At 65.6% G+C, this 18,687-nt stretch overlaps 5 protein-coding genes across 5 annotated transcripts in view; 4 read left to right on the top strand and 1 right to left on the bottom strand.

The window, feature by feature from the left end:
* Positions 1–1,111: 1,111 nt before the first annotated feature.
* F751_1473 (Dol-P-Glc:Glc(2)Man(9)GlcNAc(2)-PP-Dol alpha-1,2-glucosyltransferase) lies at positions 1,112–2,913 on the top strand (the record flags this gene model as incomplete). The annotated part of the gene is made up of 4 exons (XM_011400453.1): positions 1,112–1,204; positions 1,315–1,461; positions 1,583–1,711; positions 1,960–2,913. 4 exons carry the CDS (start codon positions 1,112–1,114, stop codon positions 2,911–2,913), a joined length of 1,323 nt encoding a protein of 440 aa, XP_011398755.1.
* Positions 2,914–3,610: 697 nt separating this feature from the next.
* Positions 3,611–7,429, top strand: F751_1472 (Geranylgeranyl pyrophosphate synthase, chloroplastic; the record flags this gene model as incomplete). Its single annotated transcript, XM_011400452.1, has 7 exons — positions 3,611–3,674; positions 3,785–4,095; positions 4,212–4,300; positions 5,678–5,729; positions 5,875–6,240; positions 6,619–7,086; positions 7,319–7,429. 7 exons carry the CDS (start codon positions 3,611–3,613, stop codon positions 7,427–7,429), a joined length of 1,461 nt encoding a protein of 486 aa, XP_011398754.1.
* Positions 7,430–7,789: 360 nt separating this feature from the next.
* Positions 7,790–11,341, top strand: F751_1471 (hypothetical protein; the record flags this gene model as incomplete). The annotated part of the gene is made up of 6 exons (XM_011400451.1): positions 7,790–7,895; positions 8,031–9,519; positions 10,033–10,228; positions 10,482–10,624; positions 10,956–11,016; positions 11,159–11,341. The coding sequence occupies 6 exons, from the start codon at positions 7,790–7,792 to the stop codon at positions 11,339–11,341; spliced, it is 2,178 nt and encodes a 725-aa protein (XP_011398753.1).
* Positions 11,342–11,571: 230 nt separating this feature from the next.
* F751_1470 (Sucrose-phosphatase 2) lies at positions 11,572–14,346 on the bottom strand (the record flags this gene model as incomplete). The annotated part of the gene is made up of 9 exons (XM_011400450.1): positions 11,572–11,714; positions 11,910–12,126; positions 12,360–12,548; positions 12,787–12,954; positions 13,221–13,415; positions 13,558–13,655; positions 13,804–13,870; positions 13,999–14,127; positions 14,263–14,346. The coding sequence occupies 9 exons, from the start codon at positions 14,344–14,346 to the stop codon at positions 11,572–11,574; spliced, it is 1,290 nt and encodes a 429-aa protein (XP_011398752.1).
* A 1,588-nt stretch (positions 14,347–15,934) lies between these two features.
* Positions 15,935–18,687, top strand: part of F751_1469 (Uncharacterized protein PYUK71.03c) — a gene marked incomplete at both ends in the record, with an annotated part of 6,235 nt that continues 3,482 nt past the window's right edge. The window contains 7 exons of the mRNA XM_011400449.1: positions 15,935–15,966; positions 16,379–16,880; positions 17,113–17,241; positions 17,331–17,426; positions 17,642–17,818; positions 18,040–18,174; positions 18,346–18,639. Of these exons, the coding sequence (XP_011398751.1) occupies positions 15,935–15,966; positions 16,379–16,880; positions 17,113–17,241; positions 17,331–17,426; positions 17,642–17,818; positions 18,040–18,174; positions 18,346–18,639 (1,365 nt within the window). The remainder of the gene's footprint in view (positions 15,967–16,378; positions 16,881–17,112; positions 17,242–17,330; positions 17,427–17,641; positions 17,819–18,039; positions 18,175–18,345; positions 18,640–18,687) is intronic.

Raw genomic sequence — 18,687 nt, 5'->3', positions numbered from 1 at the left:
CTGCACATGCACAGCAAGCCCTGTGGGATCTCTGCATGCCACAGAGTACACTGATTCACCACAATGGCCAGGGCCACCCACCTTTGGGAATGGCGCCTTGGGTAGGTTCGGTGCCAGCTCCCCGGTCGTTGTGGCTGACAGTGTTCTGCCCGCTGGTGGCAGGGTCAGGTATGGAAAAGAAGTCAGGTGGAAGCGATGGTGCTCCAGGTCCGGCTTTGGGAGCTGGCATGTTGCGGCCATCTTTGCCAGGGACTTGCTGTGCGGCCTCGGGCAGAGTCGCCCTGCCGTGCAGGGCAGACGTCACCGAGGGTTGCCTCGACTCTGAGCCTGGAGCTGCCTGATTCACAGAAGAAGGCCCTGCGGATGCGTGAGCGATGCCGGGCCCCTCCAGCTGCGTGATCTGAGAACTTTGGCTGACACCAGCGGTGGAGGTTTCTGTCGGGCCTGTGGTATCCGCACCAGCTGACACGGATCCGACATGCCTGACGTCGCTGGGCCCAGCTTGCGCTCGCTGCTTCTCTTTCAACTCCCGGATCTGTGCCCTGCTCTGCAAAGCGAAGTGTAGGACTGGTGTTCACATCGGGGCAGCACCGTCAAGATGCCCGAGTCCCCGCATCATCACCCCTTCCACGCCTTGCCCCGTACCAGCTTGGCTGCAGCCGCACGACCAGACTTGGCAGCCCTGAACTGACTCTGAAAGTCTGCCTTGCCCGACATCGGGTTGTGTGGCTTGTGGAATACTATCCCACCTAGGCTTCTCAATTCAGCTTTAAAACCAAGTAGACTTAAATGTATATAAGAGCATGTTAAGTCACAGCTGAGCATGCATGCACACAGAAGCACTCCTTCGAGACCACAATCCCGTCGCGCCCTACGAAACCCCTGCACTGCCAGCCGTGCAGGTGGACGCCAAGAATGGAATATTCCTCGACATGAATTCGCAGATCGCGCATTGCTAGTAGCCGTCTGGGCGTGGGCAGTGCACTGCAGAGTCGCATGGAGTTGCTGTAGTGGTGGGGTTGGGCGACGGTTGCAGACCTTCGACCTGCCCCGCACCATCAGCTTGGCGGTGGCCCTGCCCTTTGCGCAGGAGCGTGGGAGGCTTCGCACCATGTTCACCAGGGGTCAGTTCGCGACCATCGCGGCCGCGACCGTGACGACGCTTTTGTTGGAAATCAACAAGGCCATGCCCACTCCGTACATGGTGAGATCGGTGGAGGGCGGTCGGAGAATCCATGGTGGGTCCCATGCGCTGCACTCGGCATGCGAGCAGCCGCCTTGCGATAACCCATGATGCAACTTTCCTTTTTACAGGACGAGGTCTTCCATGTTGGCCAGACCCAGCGATACTGTCGCGGTGAATTCTGGGAGTGGGACCCCAAGATCACGACTTTCCCTGGCCTGTACCTGATCGGGAGCGCCGTCGGGGTGCTGGCAGACGCATTGCAAATAGGCCCACAGGTATGTGTTCAAGTGGCCAGTCCCTGCCTCTGTTTCGCGAATAGACACCCTTGTTGTCCTTTGGCACACCGGCGAGCAGCATCCACCCCTTCAGTGTCACTGCCCCCTTCATCAAGCACAGGGGTCCATCTGCAGCGTGGCCGCGCTCCGCACCGTGACCGTCCTCCTCGCCGTGGCCTGCGTACCCGTCTTCTTTGCCACGGCTAAGCTGGCGGTGCCTTCACGCACCGAAACCCAGGCCCTCCTCATCGTGAGCGCTGGCGTCAGCAATGTTGATCAAGTGGTGGGGTGTGGTCTTGCATCATGGCCTGGCAGGCCTGGCGGGAGCGTGTCAGCAGCGAGGCAGTGGGCGTCGCTGCCAATGCCAGGGCCGCGCCGCTGATCAACCACCCCTGTTGCCTGGGTGCTGATGCATGACTCTCCTTCCTCCTGTCCCTTCCCAATGGCACATGCACACATCACCCCCCCCACCAGCCAAGCCCCTGCCCCCACACACAGGCAGCGCTCTGCTGCCTGCTCCCCACCCACTTCTTCTTCGCCTTCCTGTACTACACCGACGTGGCCTCCACGCTGGCCACGATGGGTGCCTATGCGGCGTCCCTGCAGGGCCGCCATGCCCTGTCGGCCGTCGCGGCGGCGGCCGCCATCGCCGTGCGCCAGACCAATGCGGTGTGGGTGGCCTTCATGGTCGGCGCGGGCGTCCTGCGCGACGCCGGCGTCGCGCGCGGCGGTGTCGAGGTCGAGGCCCGAGCGCTGCTGGCCTGGCTGCGCGCCCCGCGCAACTGGAGCCTACTGGCGCGGAACTGGGGCGCGCACGCCGCCCTGCTGGCAGTCTTTGCCGGCTTCCTGGTCGCCAACGGCGGCGTGGCGGTGGGCGACCGTGCGCACCACGCCCCCGCGCTCCACGTCGTGCAGCTGTGCTACGCCGCCGCATTTGCCTCGCTGGCGGCGGGCGCCGCGCTGGCGCCTGAGGCGGCGCGTGTGGCGCGCCATGCCGCCTCACGGCCGGGCCTGGCCGCCGCGGCGTGCGTCGCGTGTGGTGCGGCGGTGGCCGCTACCACGCGCGCGCACCCCTTCCTGCTGGCGGACAACCGGCACTACATGTTCTACGTCTGGCGGCGCCTCATCGCGCCCGCGCCGCTGCTGTGGGTGCCGGCGTACGCGCTGGCGCTGGGCTCGCTGTGGACCGGGCTGGGCCGGGCCAACGGCGCGCTCTGGCGGCTGGGCCTGCTCCTGTCCACCGCCCTGGTGCTGGTGCCGTCGCCGCTGGTGGAGCCGCGCTACTTCACCGTGCCCACGCTCCTGGTGCTGCTCCATGGCCCGGCGCCGGGGACCAAGGCCGGGGTCGCGGGCGCCGCGGCCTTTGCCGCACTGAACATCGCGACCCTGCTCGTCATGGCGCATCGACCTTTCATCTGGGGGGACGGCACGGTGGCACGGTTCATGTGGTGACGGGGGCTGAGGCCCTGCATGGGTGCTGCTGGCCACCCTGCACCTGGAGGTGTAAGTGTCCACTAAGCAGGAAGCAGACCTGGACAGCCACACACGGGGCGATGTCCGGGCACTGAAAACGTCATGATAAATATCGATGGATCTGAATGCAACGGACACGGGGTGCTTCAGCTTCGGCGCGCCGGGGAGCTAGGTCGTCCGCGCGACGGCCAATGTTACGCGGAAGGTGGGGGCGTAGCAGTGGGGGCACGACGGGCCTGGGGCCGAGCAGCACTGCCAGCCGATGAGGAGCGTTAGCTCCACCATCCCCTGACAGACGTGCATCACCCGTGTCTTAGTGTCAAGGTGTTCTGAGATGGACGTTGGGAGCTGGAGGTGGGTGCTACCCAGGGGCATGGCAATTTGTCCCGGGAGAGACAGGTGGTTCGAATCCCAACGGTTTCTGTTGCTGGCTGCGACGCATATAAGCGGCATCCACGACACCAGCTCCACAAATCTCTATCCCTCACACACTCCGCACTCTCGGCAACCAAGGTAGGATGCTCTGGAGATCAGCTCCTGCGCCTCGCATGCTCGCATCGTGCCCCGCCCACGACCTGTAAACCCCTTCCCCCGAAAAGTTTCCGTCCCGCTGCGTGCTGGCACCCCATCCCATCAAAACGTAATCATCCCATACCATCATGTCTTTCGCAGGATCATGAAGACCTTCGCGCTCACAGTCCTGCTCCTCGGGACGGCCTACGGGGCCGCGGCCGTTAAGCGTACGTTGGGAGGGCCTGGGCCGACAGATCACCATTGGCCGAGGCCATCTTTCATGAGCATCTCTCCACATTCCTTGCACCCGCTTACCATCCATCTCGTCACCCTGCAGCCGGCGAGTGGTGGGTGTACCCCTTCCTCAGCACCGCGGTGGACCACCAGAAGAGGGTGCTGCAGGTGGAGGGCGATGGCCGTCTCGGCGCAGACATGTTCTGCAAGTCCAAGGGCTACTTGAAGTCTGGTGACTTCCTGGAGCTGGAGGAGGCCGGCAACATCTGGCCCATCGGCACCACCAACCTCGCCAACGACCAGTTCTGGACTGGCGCCAACGCGACTGCCTACCTCTACATCACCTGCCTGTCCCTGGAGACCCAGAGCCCCAGCATTGGCCAGGGCGAGAACGGCAACATTGGCTACAAGAACGTGAGTTTTGGTCGAGGGGGCAATGATGGTGTTGCAAAGCTAGGCTTGCTCTATGGGGTTCTGTGCATCTGCTGTCTTGCCATCCTCATGTCAGGCACCCTTTACCCAACCTGCAGACTGGCATCAACAACATCGGCAACTACAACAGCGGCGAAGCAAATGTTGGCAACCACAACGCTGGTGACTTCAACATGGGCGATGGCCAGTGAGTCGAAGCGAAAGGCGGAGGGACATCCTGGTGATCCATGCTGCTCCTTGCACCGCATTCACATACCTGGCTGACACACCCTCTATGCTCTCTTGCTGCAGTGCCCTGGGATCCGACAGCAATGTCGGCTTCTTCAACGAGGGCATGGGCAACACCGGCACTCGCAACAATGGCACCGGCAACGTCGGCACCGAGAACGACGGCATTGGCAACAAGGGTAACCACAACGACGGCACTGACAACGAGGGTAATAGTAACATCGGCTTTGCCAACGACGGCAACAACAACATTGGTACCGAGAACAACGGCAACAACAACACCGGCACCGACAACGTTGGCCTGAACAACCTGGGCACCAACAACTTTGGCAAGAACAACGTTGGTACCAACAACACCGGCTCCAACAACTTTGGCTGGGCCAACACCGGCGCCAACAACAGCGGCTTGAACAACACTGGCGTGAGCAACAGCGGCACCAACAACATTGGCGCCTACAACAGCGGCTTTGACAACGTCGGTACCTACCTCAAGGGCACCAACCAGACCAACATCTAGGGCCACTCGGGTCCCGAGGAGAGCTGAGAGACTCCCCTTCCTCCAAACCTCTGAGGGGCCCCTGGGCACCCTTGCGCCTCACAGGGGCCCAGAGGTCATACGTGACTTCACCCAGCATTTTTGCCGTACCACGCTCTGATCCCTTCTTGTGCACCTTCCCTGCTCGCTGGGGTATCATGGAACATCACTATGCATCGTGGTTGTAAGAAGCAAATGCACTCTTCTCTGGTCAGATTCTGGGAGATCACGTCAGATTCTGCTGCCCCGACCTGGCAACTGCTTGGCAATACCCATCACGGTCAGCGCGCTGCGGGGCCCCTCTACCCGATCGAATCATCACATAGGTATCTACAACGTTGGTGGGGGTTTGCGGGGTCATTCGTAGGGCCCCTGGCTTGATGGCCTCGCCGGGGTGCCTCCTTTCCACCCTCTGGATGTGGATCGGATTGCCGGGTTGGTCGGGGCGCGAGCTCCCGATGTGGGCACCCCGTTGACTGTGAAGGTCCTCTCCGGGGCCTACACATCGGCATCGTCTCAGGTTTCACGATCTGCATGCTATCTATGGGACTGTGACTCCGCCGGCCAGGTTGTGGTGCGCGAGAATCCTCCCCGCTCCTGCCTTCTCATTTCCCTGACGGGAGTCGCCGCTGAGCACCGGGCGGATCATGGGCGTCGGCACACTCCAAACCCCATATACATGTTGTCGTGCATTCACGTGAGGAATGGTGTGGCAGGGTCTGGGTCGCAGGCCGGGTGGCCCTGGCTCCCCCTGCTCCCTTGCCTCAGACCTGCTCTCCCTTCCATCCCTGCTGCGCGCAGGCATAGCGCACGGTATGTCCCGCGACGCGCGGCTCGAAGCCGTGGCCACCCGGTGAGGAGCGATGCTATCCCGCATGTGCCCTGCCCTTTTCGCCCAGGCCCAAACTGAGCCCCATGCTGGGGTTACCACTGTCCCTGCCTTTCTTCTTGCCTCGGGCCCCCCCTCAGCCCCGCCCGCCCCTGCCACCTCTCCACAGACGCGCTGCACGGCCGAGGTGAGGGCCCGCCCCTCCGCCAATGGCGCGCAACCCATGACCGCCTTCGACTTCCGGCAGTACATGCAGCAGCGCGCCGCGCTGGTGGACGCAGCGCTGGACCTGGCAGTGCCGCTGCAGTACCCCGAGAAGATCAACGAGGCCATGCGGTACAGCCTGCTGGCCGGGGGCAAGCGCGTGCGCCCCGCGCTCTGCCTCGCTGCCTGCGAGCTCGTGGGCGGCCCCCTGGAGGCGGCCATGCCCGCCGCCTGTGCCATGGAGATGATCCACACCATGAGCCTCATCCACGACGACCTCCCCGCCATGGACAACGACGACTTCCGGCGCGGCCAGCCCGCCAACCACAAGGTGTGTGTCATCGTGGTAGTTAGGGGGGTGGGGGGCCCTGGGCGGAGGGTTTGGAATTGTCAAAGGCCGGGCGTTGATGCGTGGGGTCCGGGAGTCGGGGGTCTGGGGCCTTGCGCATCTTGCTCAAGGGGCAAATGAGCCTGAGGAGCGGCTGCCGTGGCATGCATGTGCATTGTCCAGGGTCCCAGCGGTCGAGTCTGCTTGCAGTGTCGGTCGCGGCTGCCTCGACCGTCACCCATGCCCCGCCGGGCGATCGCAGAGGCCCCACACCACACAGCCAGCCCTTTGCAGCCAGCCGCCTGGCCACTTCCTGGCCCAGGAAGAAGATACGGTGGCACAGAACTACCCCCCAACTGCCCCTCCCTCCCATCTGCCCAGGCCTATGGCGAGGAGATTGCAATCCTGGCGGGCGACGCGCTGCTGTCGCTGAGCTTTGAGCACATTGCGCGCGAGACGCGAGGCGTGGACCCGGTGCGCGTCCTGGCCGCCATCTCGGAGGTGGGGCGCGCGGTGGGCAGCCGCGGGCTGGTGGCGGGGCAGGTGGTGGACCTGGGTTCCGAGGGCGGCGGCGTGGGGCTGGCCACGCTGCGCTACATCCACGAGCACAAGACCGCGGCGCTGCTGGAGGCGGCGGTGGTGTCCGGCGCGCTGCTGGGCGGCGCGGAGGAGGCGGACCTGGAGCGCCTGCGCACCTACAGCCGCGCCATTGGCCTCGCTTTCCAGGTGGTGGACGACATCCTGGACATCACGGGGACCAGCGAGGAGCTGGGCAAGACCGCGGGCAAGGACCTGAGCTCCGCCAAGACCACCTACCCGTCCCTGGTGGGGCTGGCCAGGTCCAGAGAGGTAGGGGGTTTGGGGGGAAGGTCGGGGGTGGGGTGGGGGAGGGAACGGAGACATCAGGAGATGCCCAGTGTGAGACTCCGAAGGAGTTGCTGTGGCCAGCGGCGAGGCCACTGCTTGTCAACCACCGGTCTCCTGTGGGAGAGGCACATGGCCCTGCTGCTGGGCATGCACCCAAAGAAGGTGGGCCATGGTGCTGAGCCTTCCAACATCCACCCACCCCACCTACCACCAGATTGCGGACGAGCTGATCGAGGACGCAAAAGCCCAGCTCACGCAGTACGAGCCGGCCCGAGCGGCGCCCCTCGTAGCCCTGGCCGAATACATTCGAAACCGGAAGAACTGACTGGGGGCCCCCACTGCCCACAGATACGGCGGTGCTTCTCCATCCAGTTTCGGGATGGGAGGAGCGACAGCCGACCCTGTAACCCTGTGACGCGTCTGCCTTGCATACGTACGCATGCCTTGAAACCCATCCATGACCCTCAACAATACCTGGTTGTGTGTAGCTTGGTCCTGAGATGGGAAAGGGGGGAGGGGAGTTGTGTACAGATCTCACACGGTTCCATACCTAGGCTCGTGAGCGCGAGCTGAATCCGCTGGGCACGGGCAGCCTTCAGGACCGCATGATGCGTGCCCCTTCACCTCCACTGGGCGGAGAGGCATGCTAAAACACAACTCAACAGCCTACAGGAATATGTAAGAAATGGCGTCGTGGCTGCAGCAGCGCTTGAAGGAGGCGGAGGGCCTGCTGCAGGCCGTGGATCAGACGGCAAAGGGAGTTAAAAGCACGGCAGGCGCCGCTTTGGAAGGTACGCTTCCGTTCATGTGCTGTGATAAGATGTGAGACGGTGGGGCAGAAGATGGGAACGTTCGTGTCATGGATCTGAGATGGGCACAGGTGTGCACAGACCCACCTCGACCCACCCCCTCACACCTGTCTGCAGGCTCCACGGACGCCCGCGATGCTCACCATGCCCCTCCGATCCCGCGTTCTGTGAGGAAGGAGGTCCCCGAGCGCGAGAATCTGGGCGTGCGGCGCCCCCTGCGAGTCTCCCCGGCAACCTCTGCCTCCGGCAGGGTCTCCCCATCAACGAGGGGGAGAGCGGGCGGCCCGCCGGGCCCGCAGGCCGGCCCATCCAGCAGGGCCGTCGAGGCGAGGGAAGAGACCGGCACCTCCCCGGATGCCTCTGGGAGCCCTGTGGAGCAGGTGTCCCACCCCACCTCTGTGGAGATGACCTGGGAGCAGCTGTCGCAGCAATCCGACGGGGACAGCAGCGTCCGTCCCGGGGTCCAATTGGACCCTCCCAACCTCTCAGAGGGAGGAGAGGGGGTGGGCGAGAGCCCCGACGCCGCCTCGGCCGGCGTGCCGGGTGTCACTGAGGAGCCCGACAGCAGCGAGGACAGCCGGTCTGCAGAGCGCGTGCTGCGCTCCATGGGTGAGGAGGCGGACCCCTGGGGAGGCCCGGCCCCGGCGCTGGGCCACCTGGTCGGCGCCGAGTCTGACACAGCGGCCCCGACGCCCCACCCCCGGCTGGATCGGCCGCCCTTTGCAGCCGATGCGGCCACCGAGGAGGACGAACGAGCACCCCCACTCCTGCCCGGATCCACGGGCCAAGGCCAAGAAGGGCTGGACGATGCGGAGCCGCGCCCTGACATTCGCCAGGTGGCCAGCGATGCCCGCGAGGCGCATGATAGTGTCAGGGATGTGGCTGAGCCTGATGGTTTTGCAGACGCTCACCATACACCACGGCTGGGAGGCTCGGTAGGAGCTGGCATGGCCGCAGTGGGCAAGGTAGGCGGGGCCGAGAGCTCGGGGGACCTCCAGCAGCCGACCGAGGCTGTGCCTCTTGCGCCCGGCGAAGAAGCAGCGGCAGCCTCGACGGCGCAGGCGGCCGCTGGGGGCGATGAAGGGGACCCTGTCCCTGGACCCCGGGCGGGAATGCCATCGACACTGGGGGCCGAGACGTCGGCCTTTGAAGAAGGCGATTCCCGGGATGCGCAGGATGAGCTCGGCACCGCGCCGCTGGAGGAGCAGCCAGACCCTGGTGTGTCGGGGGGAGCGGAAGACGAGCCGGGGCAGGCTGGTTCTGGCACAGGAGACACCTCAGAGGCGCCTGCGACCGACGGTGTGATTCCCTCAGAGGAGGCAGGCCAAGACGTCGCCGTAGCGATGGCGGCCGCGGCGACGACTTTGGCGCCAGCGTCAGCGCCGACAGGCATGCCTCCTGCCGCGACACCGGTCGACGCACCAGCACCGACCGCTGCGACGGCACTGCCCGCAGCGCCGACCGCGCTGCCCGCGGCCTCTTCCTCCGGCACCCCGAACCCAGCGCCGCAGCAGGCGCAGGCGCGGGAGGCGCGCCTGGTGCGCATGGTGGAGCAGCTGAAGGCCCGGCTGGAGGCCGCCCGCTCTGAGAACGAGCAGCTGGAGGAGTTGCTGGCGCGGGCCGACGCCTCCGCCTCCGGCCGCGGCGGCGAGGTGGCGCGGCTGGAGGACGAGCTCGCCGCGCTGGCGGCGGCCAAGGTCTCGGCCGAGGCGGGGCTGCAGCGGCGGCTGGTGGCGGCCGAGGCCGACGCCGAGCGCCTGCGCGGCGAGCTGGCGCTGGCAGCCACGCGCCAGGAGGCGGCGGAGGCCACGCTGGGCGCGCTGCGCGCCGAGGCTGCGCGCACGGCAGCGGAGCGCGAGGCGGGCGAGGCGAGCCTGCTGGCCTCGCTGCGCGCCGAGGTGGAAAGCGTGGAGGGCGCGCTGGACGAGGAGCGCGCGGCGCACGCGGCATCGCGCCGCGCGGCCGCGCAGCGCGAGGCCGCGCAGGACGCGCGCATGGAGGAGGCGGCGGCCGGCTTGTCCGCGCTGCAGCGGCGCGCCGAGCAACGCGGGCAGCGCGTCGGCGAGCTGGAGGAGCGCTGCGCCGCGCTGGAGGCGGAGCTGGAGGGCGCCGAGGCCAGGGGGGCGGCGCTGGAGGCACGCCTCGCAGCCCGCGGCGACCCTGGCGAGGGGGAGGATGGCGAGCGCGCGGCGGAGGCCCTGGGGTCGCGCGTCGCCGAGCTGGAGGCGGAGCTGGCTTCGGCGACGGCAGCCGCCGAGGCAGCCGAGGCCGCGCGCGCCGAGGCCACTGCCGACGCCGCCCACGTCCGCGCAGAGGTGGGAAGGGGGCAGGATTGGGGGGCTGTGGGTCTTGAGGGCTGTTCATGCAAACGAGGCTGAAGTGCCAGCACGCTCTGCGTGTTGCTGGAGCAGGGCCTGGGAATGCGTGTGGGCGTGCTTGGGAGAAGACGCCACCCTTTCCATCACTCCCTCCTGGCGTGTGCTGCGTGCTGCCGAATCAGGAGACCGCGCACAGACCGTCTCCCCCCCTTTGCCCCTCATTCCCCCCTTTCCTCCTCCGCCCTCGCAGCTGGCCGGCGCGCGGCAGGCGCTGGCCGAGTCGCGGCACGCCGACGTGGTCGACTACCAGCGCCGCGCGCGCGAGGCCACGGAGCTCCTCTTCGCCAAGCAGGCGCAGCTGGAGCGCGCGTCGGCGGACCGCGCCGCGCTGCAGTTGGCGCTGGAGCGGGAGACCGCCAACGCGCGCGCGGCGGCGGCCGAGGCGCGGCGCCGGCACGGCGGCGGCGGCGGGCTCGGCGGCGACCGCGGCCCCGGCGGGCCGCTGTCCCCCGGCCTGGCGGCCGAGGACGTGGTGCCCCTGGACAGCCTGCGCTCCTACCGCCGCCTGGCGGAGAACCAGCGCGTCGGCCGGGCGGTGAAGACGGGGGCCGAATACCTAGATGCGGGCGCACGGGAGGTGGGAGGGGAGGGGGAATGGGCGGGAAGGGGAGTTGGGCGGGGGGTGGGTGGGTGGCAGGAGGGGCGTCTGGCAATTCCGCATCAGCTGTAAGTCTCCGGTCCGCGTGCGCTTGACGCCGATGCCCTCTGGCGGTGGAGGAAGAGCGGTGGGGCTGGTGCGCATGGTACAGATCGTCTTTCCTGTGGGAGCTCCGGCCGCCAGGCTGCCGCCGCCTCTGCCTGAATTCAAAGACTCCTTTACCCCCCTCCCACACACCATCCACATAAACCAACGATGCCTGCCCGCAGGCGGTGCGTATCCTGCGGACCTACCCCGCGGGCCGCTTGGTGGTGCTGGCCTACCTCCTCTTTGTGCACGTCATGATGTACCTGCTGCTGCACCGCCTCCAGCGCCGTGCGTTCGAGGGCGGCGGCCGGACGGGCCTCAGCGTGGCCGCCCTGCGCGCCCACCGCGACGAGATCGGGACCTAGGCGCTGGACGCCGTGCGACCCCGGTGCCTTGAAGCCTCGTGCGCCTTTTCGGATGGCTCTTGGCGACCCTCACATCTGCTTGAGCTCACTGAGCACGACACAGCCTGGCCCCACACGATCTGCACATGCCCAATCACGGGCTGCCTGTTACACTCACGCATTGCGGTCAAAAGCCTTGCACACAGACTGCAAGGCAGAAGATCATCGTACACGCCTGTTCCCCATTGCAATCAGGCGGCGGGCACCGAGTTGTATGCCTCCCCCGGCTTCAGGGTCTCGTACACCTGGCGGCTGACCAGCCACCGCCCAGGCTCGGCCTCCTGCAGTTCCATGCACACGCGGTATGTCCTCCGCACATCGCCCGTGTGATCACCTGTTGTGGCATGGAAAGGGGGAGGAGGTGAACGGGGGCCCCGCGCTTGGCGGTCATGCCAGGCTGGACCATTACCAACCAAATGGGCAGGCAGGAGGAAATCCATCCAGCACTGGGTGCCAAATCTTCCCGTCATGCTCATCCCCCGGACCCCCTCACCGCCCCGCCACCCTTCCCCCACACGCTCATGCTCACCGGCTTTGAAGGGCTGGACTCGCTCCACCGCCTCCACCTTCCAGGTGTTGGCCACCCCCTCCCGGACCACGATTGCGCCCAGCCACTCCCGCCACTCGCCGCGCCCGGCAGCCACCTGGGCCATGCCGCCGTACCCCGGCCCCCCAAGGTAGTCCAGGTACTCCTGCTTCCCGCACTCCACCCCCTCATGCTTGTAGAAGAAGCCGTCCGACAGAAACTGTGCCCGTGGAGGCGCATGTGCGTGTGAAGTGTGGGTGGGAAGGCTGGAGGGTGTCATGTCCATGACCATGTAGTGCCCGGTGCCTGGGCAAAAGGTGTTGCAGGGGCATCCAAGCGCGGCGCGGGATGCGAGCAACCCTTTCACCCAACTCGATACAGATGGCTCCCGACACTCTGGACACGTCAGGGATCCTCTGGTGCCCCACCATCCCAGTCCGCCCTGCCCCTCACCTCTCCCAGCCGCGCGACCGTGTCGGTCAGGGGCTGGGGGGCGATCCCGCAGAACAGCTCGGCGGCGGCGGTGGTCATGCCCACCACCGCACGCCGGACGGCCACGCCCGCGGGGCGTGGCTCGGCGTGCTCGACGAACTCAAAGTGCTCCAGGGCCTGGAAGATGCCGCCGGGGCCGTCCTCCGAGGCCTGGCAGGACGGTGTGCCAGGGGCGGATGGGTGAGGGTGGAGTACGGCGGGCGGGCGATGCAGTGCATGCACTGGAGGCCGTGGAAACTGGCTGCCTGGGCCCCTGCCCAAGGTGCACCACGCTCCCCGAGGGTACCACGTCACGCCGCGCGCAGACAGTGTGCGGCCCCTGGGCCCCCTAGAACGATAGCCGGGGACCCCGCCCGGCACGCAGCGCACCCTCCCCCGGCACCAACACCTGAAAGAGGGTGCTCGACGCATGGGCGTCGCACCAGGCCCTGAGCTCCGGGTGGGCGTTAGCCACCATGCACCCATGCACGCCGGCAACGGCAAACAGCTCGATGTCGTTGCCGGAGTCCCCCGCCACCAGCACGCCATCGCGCGGCCGCCCAGCGCCCCCGTCCATCTGCCGCATTCGGGGGATGCAAATGAGTGCATGGGGGGTTGGAGTGGGGTGCGGGGCTGTTGGAGCCGGGTGCGGGGCGGCGGTGAGGAGTGGCTGGGGGTCCATTGGAGTTGGACCATGCCAGGAGGCAGGTGTGGGTTACAACCCAGCGCACGGGTACTGGCACCAGGGACTGAGGGAGCGTCATTCGCCGCAGGCTGTAGCGCTCACTTTCCCTCCCTACATCATCTACTCTCCTCCCTTTCCACCAGTCCACAGCCCCGCACCTCCTCTAGGAGAAAAGCCAGGGCCTTGCCCTTGCTGGCGGCTGCCGGGAGGAGGTCGAGGTCGACGCCTGCAGAGTAGATGACGTTCACCTCAAGCCCTGCCTGCTTCAGCTTGGCAGTGAGCTCCTGGACCACCGCATCTGAGCCGGAGGAGACCTTGAAGCTGATCTTGTGCGGCCGCTGCTCGCTGGCATCCTGCGTTGGGTGATGTAAGCTGTGATAATCATTCAGATGTGAGAGGATGGGGACCGCATCCAAGGTTTAGCAGCATATGATCCATGTGACTCATCGCCAATGCCCATTACCTAACCCGGCATGGCACCAGTCCTGCGTGCACCTGAAGAGTAAGGGCAGGCTCGGCCTGTGCAATCTCCAGAGTTTTCTCGCGGTCCCATCCCCTGTCCAGGAAATCAGACCACGGCTTGTGCGGCACACCTGAAAGGGCAGGGCTGGCATGTTGTCGAGGGTGCGACATGCTGTGGGAGGCTGATGCCACGGCTGCATTGGAATAGTGACAGTGGAACCCACCCAGAGCAAATGAGAGAGAGTGGAAATGCCCGACGTCCCAGGCCTTATATCTCACCCTGGAACAGGATCTCGGTGCCAACAGAGCACACCAGGATGTCAGGGACCAGAAGAGGGACCTCGGCCTGATTGGACAAGCAGAGGCATGAGGGTGTGGTGGAGTGTGAGGGCGGAGTGAATCCAGCTTCATAGGTTGCACTGACAGCATGGCTCTCCAACCCCCTTTCCGTCCCCCACCCCAAGGCCATCTCACCGCCAGCTCCTCATACAGATGGGGGGATCTGCCCGTGGAGTACACGAGCAGGGAGTCATGGGAGAGATCCGTATTCCAAACATGGTTCAGGCGGAGGAGCTTGTCGTGCGTGTGATCGTTGTGATCGACCTGAGGGGCCAAGGTACCGGGATGGGGATTGGCAACCGGGTTAAGCCAGATGCCCACATCGGAATTCATGAGACACCCCGCACGCTCGCCTCATCACACGGGGCAAACCGTACCACATTCGCAGCAACATCTCACCATAGTCCAGTCCAGATCAGAGACAAGGGCGAATCTGACCTCCCTGTCCAGGGGACCCTGCTGGGTAGTTTTAGAGGGCTGCATGATGGCAATAGCGATGCCTCTATCGCCTCTGTCTGACGTGCGAATTCTCCTGTGGACAGTTAAATGATGAGGTGTTGTACACAATCAGGGACTCTCATCAAGACATGGGGCATCTTGGATGGAAGGAGCTGCTGCGCAGGGGTCACCATGCTGCGCGTGATGGCGGGAACCATCACCTTCTCAAGGCCACGCGGGGGCAACGAACTCTCGGCTCTGTTGCTGGTGGGGCCCCATCCGTGCCTCTAGAGCCTCGAACAGCGAAGTGCCCGGGCGATGCTAGGTTGAATTACGTCTAAGAAATCAAAGCCGGTGCCCTCTCCTCTCTCCGCGCCTGCCTTTCAAAGGTCACAGCTGACACGTTAGCGATGGCAGCACCCAGCCAAGCCAGCACTCTGGTCAACAGGGGAGGCCGCAGTGGGGGCGAGGGCGCATCTGCACCTAGGTCCACACCCACGGCCACTGCCTCGAGGGCGAGGCGCGCCTCAAGTAAGGACTGTCGGCCTGACCAGGGAGGGTGATCAGCTGGTGCACTGTGTGACCAGGCCGGCTGAGGTAACCCGTAATGGACCGCTGGAATGAGGAGGTGTGGTTTAGGCTAGTATAGGGCTAAAAGTATCCCCTCCTGCGCTGTGCAGCCCGTGGCAGTGCTGCCAAGGGTGGCTACTTCTACACCGACGACAGCTCAGCGATCAAGCTCTCACCGGTGCGCATCACGGCAGTGCGCACATTTGGAGGGTAGCCATTGTGTTGCCACGTGCCTTTAATGGGTGTCTGTATCGATGACGGCACGTGTCTGAGAGCTTCTCCACCATCACCTTTCAGACCGCAGTGATTGGTGCTGCCGTAAGCTTCATCATCTTCGTCTTCATTCTGCACATCTTCGGCAAGGTATTAGTAGGGGTGTGCTCATCATGGCCTTGATGCCTGTATGTGATAGCCATAGGCATGCGACATGATGCTGGAGCTGCATCTCCACCACTGATGGTGCAAGACTGACCCTCCCTCCACCCACACCGATTCCTGAATCCTGTGCAGCTGCGCGGCTGAGGCTCTGACTTCATTGGACCTTGAGACTTACACTAGTGAGAGCCCTTTTTCAAGGTTCCTATGCTCGTTTCGCCTCATTCTGGTTTCCTGACAACCTGGGCTGGCACGGCCCTTCAGGCATGCGTGCGTATTTCTTTGCTGCTTTCAAACCTTTAAGAATGAGGAAGAGAACCCTGGGATCGCTGGTGGAGGTCAGTCACAGGTATCGTGGAGGCAGTCCTCACCAATACTCCATGCTCGCCACGGAAACTCATCTCGGCGTTCCTGCACAGCAGCATGCGGAGCATCCCGGCGCAATCTCCTGCATTGCTCATGCACCGGCTCTCTGCCCAAGTCATGGGCGCGATGGACTCGCAGGATAGATATTTATTTGTTTCAGAGAACATGGCTTCTTGCTGGCCAAGCTGCCGAGTCGGCGAGGGGCAAGGACGATGCCCCCCCGCCCCTCCCATGCCCAGCTGCATTGTCGCTGCAGGTGGGCCTTGAGATCGCGCGCAGAGCATGGTCTCCCTTGGGTACCATGCAAAGTTTGGCGCGCGCCATGTGCTTCACTCCCAGCCCCCAGCTCGATCGGTGAGGCAGGTCGGGATGAGGGGCCCCAGACGGCCTGGCTGTCACCCAGCTGCGCAGCGTCGGCAGCAGGCCTCGGAGGTGCACACTGCGCCTGACACCCTGGGATTGATGGGCATTTCTAATGTGCTTTGGAGACCTCAAATGCCCATCGCACCTTGCACTGTTGCAGGTGCCTAGGGTCCCAGGCAGCTGTAGAGCAGGCCTGGCGAGTGGGGCACCACAGGTCTCGAGTGTGATTGCGCGCCAGCCTCTGCGGCAGCACCAATGGTAGGTCCTGGACAGACATGCAGGGCATGTGCTCCCTCATGCATGCGCGTGCCTGCAGCCCGACTCTTGGCAGGGCAGGGAGGGGCAGGAGTCTGCCGTGCTGGACTCACCCAGAAGGCCGGACGCCTCCCTCCTTCGCGCACAGGGCCGGTGCCCAGCTCCCCGGAGGCCAGCGGCGCAGACGGCATACCAGCCCCCCACGGACCCGCGTGCTGTGCGCGCTGGGCCTGCGCAGCCTGCGGGCGCCGCCGGCCCTGCTCTCGCGCGACGCGCGGCTGGTCCTGCTGGGCGGCCTGGCCGCGACCCTGGTCTGGTTTGCGCTTTCGTTCCTGGGCACGCTGCCCTCGGTCCGTGCCGCGCTCCGGCGCTTCGTCTGGTGGCGCGGCGCGGCGCGCGCCGCGCCGCGCCTCGCCCCGGAGGCCCGTGCGGCGCTGGAGCGCGAGGCGCTGCGGTCCACCGACAGCGACGAGGTGCCGGCGGCGGGCGCCGCGCCGCTCCCCGACGGCGAGGACGTGGAGTGGTTCAACATGTGCTGGCGCAAGGTGTGGCGCGTGTACCAGCGCGGCATCGAGTCCTGGCTGGCGGAGATGTTGCAGCCGGTGCTGGACGGCGTGGTTACCGACTCCCCGGTCCCCGCCATGCTCAAGGTGTGGAGTTTTTTTGGGGGGGGGGGTGTCGCGTGGGAAGGGCTCAGGGTCGAGGAATTGATCCCAGCAGGGGACTCAGTAAGGGGCAAGGCTCAGCCCACTGGCATCCTGTGACGTGGGAGCACGCCTGAGGGCCCCTCGTCTCCTGGCCATCCCCCACTCCTCTTCCCCAGCTCTCTGCCTGTAAGTACTGACCTCCATCCCCTGGGGTCACCCTTCCCCTGGCTCGCAGCGCATCCGCATCATGGAGGTGAACCTGGATCACGAGGCCCCCTACTTCTCCAACATGAGGCGCCGCTCCTCCCGCAAGGCAAGCCTGGGAGGCAGGCGCCCAGACATATGGGGGTGGGATTCAAAAGGGGTGGCAGAAATCGCGTGTGTTGTCGATGTTGGTGTTAGCGCTCCTGGCGCCTCCCCTGGTGAGCAGGCTTGCCCATCCCACCCGTGCAGGACTCTGATCTGTCGGGGGTCGTAGACCTGCGGTACACCGGCGGTGCCCAGGTCGTGCTGGCGCTGGAGGTCGGCCAGGGCCGCTGGAAGGCCAAGGTGGGGGGTATGGCCGAGGGTTGGCCTCTTGGGACCAGGATGAAGGGGGTTGCTGCGTCGGTCCTGGGTGCCAGACGGCTCGTGCTGCCCGATTCAAGCGTGCTCACTGTTGTGTGGCAGTGGCAGGGCTTTCCAGGCCAGCCGGGATGGGACGCCGACGGCCCCGTCTTCAAACTCCCCAAACCTGCCCCCTCCTTCCATCCCGCCCTCCTCAGATCCCGGTGCTGGTGTCTGACCTGGACGTGGAGGCCACCGTGTGGCTCAAGCTGCGGCTGGCCCCCATGGCGCCCTACATCGGCGCGGTGTCCTTTGCCTTCGTGGGGCCGCCCGCCATCAAGATCCAGCTGGCGCCCTACGGCCGCGTGCGCCTCATGAACATCCCCGTCCTCCAGGTGGGAGTGGGCCAGGTTGGACGCGTGTGCCGGGGCTGGGTGCTAATGCTGGTGATTGAGCGAGTCTGGGTGGCTCAGAGGGCCCGCAGGCGCCGCGCCGTGGCCTCGTTCCCGTCGGCTCTTCCTTCCAAGCCCCTTCCACAAGTTCCCCTCCCCGCCAACCCCTCCCTTGGTCACCTGCTTACCCTCCACTCTGCAAACGACACTCGCCCTTCCCGCAGCCCATCCTGTCGCGGCTGCTGACGGTGGCGCTGCCGGGCCTCATGACTCTGCCCCAGCGCCTGGACATCGACGTCCCCCCCGCTGTGACCGCGATCGCGGAGGCCGCGGTGGGGAGGGACGCCATCATGCGCGCCGTGGCTTCGGCCGTGCTTCAGGCGAGAAACTGGGAACGTCTGTGCGAGAACCTTGTGCCCTGCCTCTGATCCTTGCACCCCGGGCCGGTGTGCCCGGCCGCGACCTGCTCCTCGATGCCCGGGTCCAAAACAAAACACGCCTCGCTCCTTCGCCTGCCTCCTCGTCTCCAGGCGGATGCGCTGGAGCACGCGCTGCTGGCGGCGCTGCCGCTGGGGCCGCAGGGCGACGCTGGGGGTGTGTCCCTTCCCGATTTCTTCACGGGGGAGCTGCAGGTGACGCTGGTGGAGGCGCGCGCCCTCCCCGTCTGGGGCTTCCCCTGGCAGAGCAACCCCTACTGCCGCCTGACGCTGGGCGGGCAGGCGGTGCAGTCCCGGCGGGACAGCGAGACGAGCCACGCGTCGCGCCACCGCGCGCCCGCCTGGAACCAGGAGTTCACCTTTCTGGTGGAGGACCCGCGCGTCCAGGTGAGGAAGGGGTACATTCTCGGGCAGGGAACATGGTCCGTCAGAGCT

Source organism: Auxenochlorella protothecoides (genome assembly GCF_000733215.1).
Source record: "Auxenochlorella protothecoides strain 0710 unplaced genomic scaffold scaffold14, whole genome shotgun sequence".
NCBI classification, from domain to species: domain Eukaryota; kingdom Viridiplantae; phylum Chlorophyta; class Trebouxiophyceae; order Chlorellales; family Chlorellaceae; genus Auxenochlorella; species Auxenochlorella protothecoides.
This window is presented reverse-complemented; position numbering and strand designations above follow the sequence as displayed.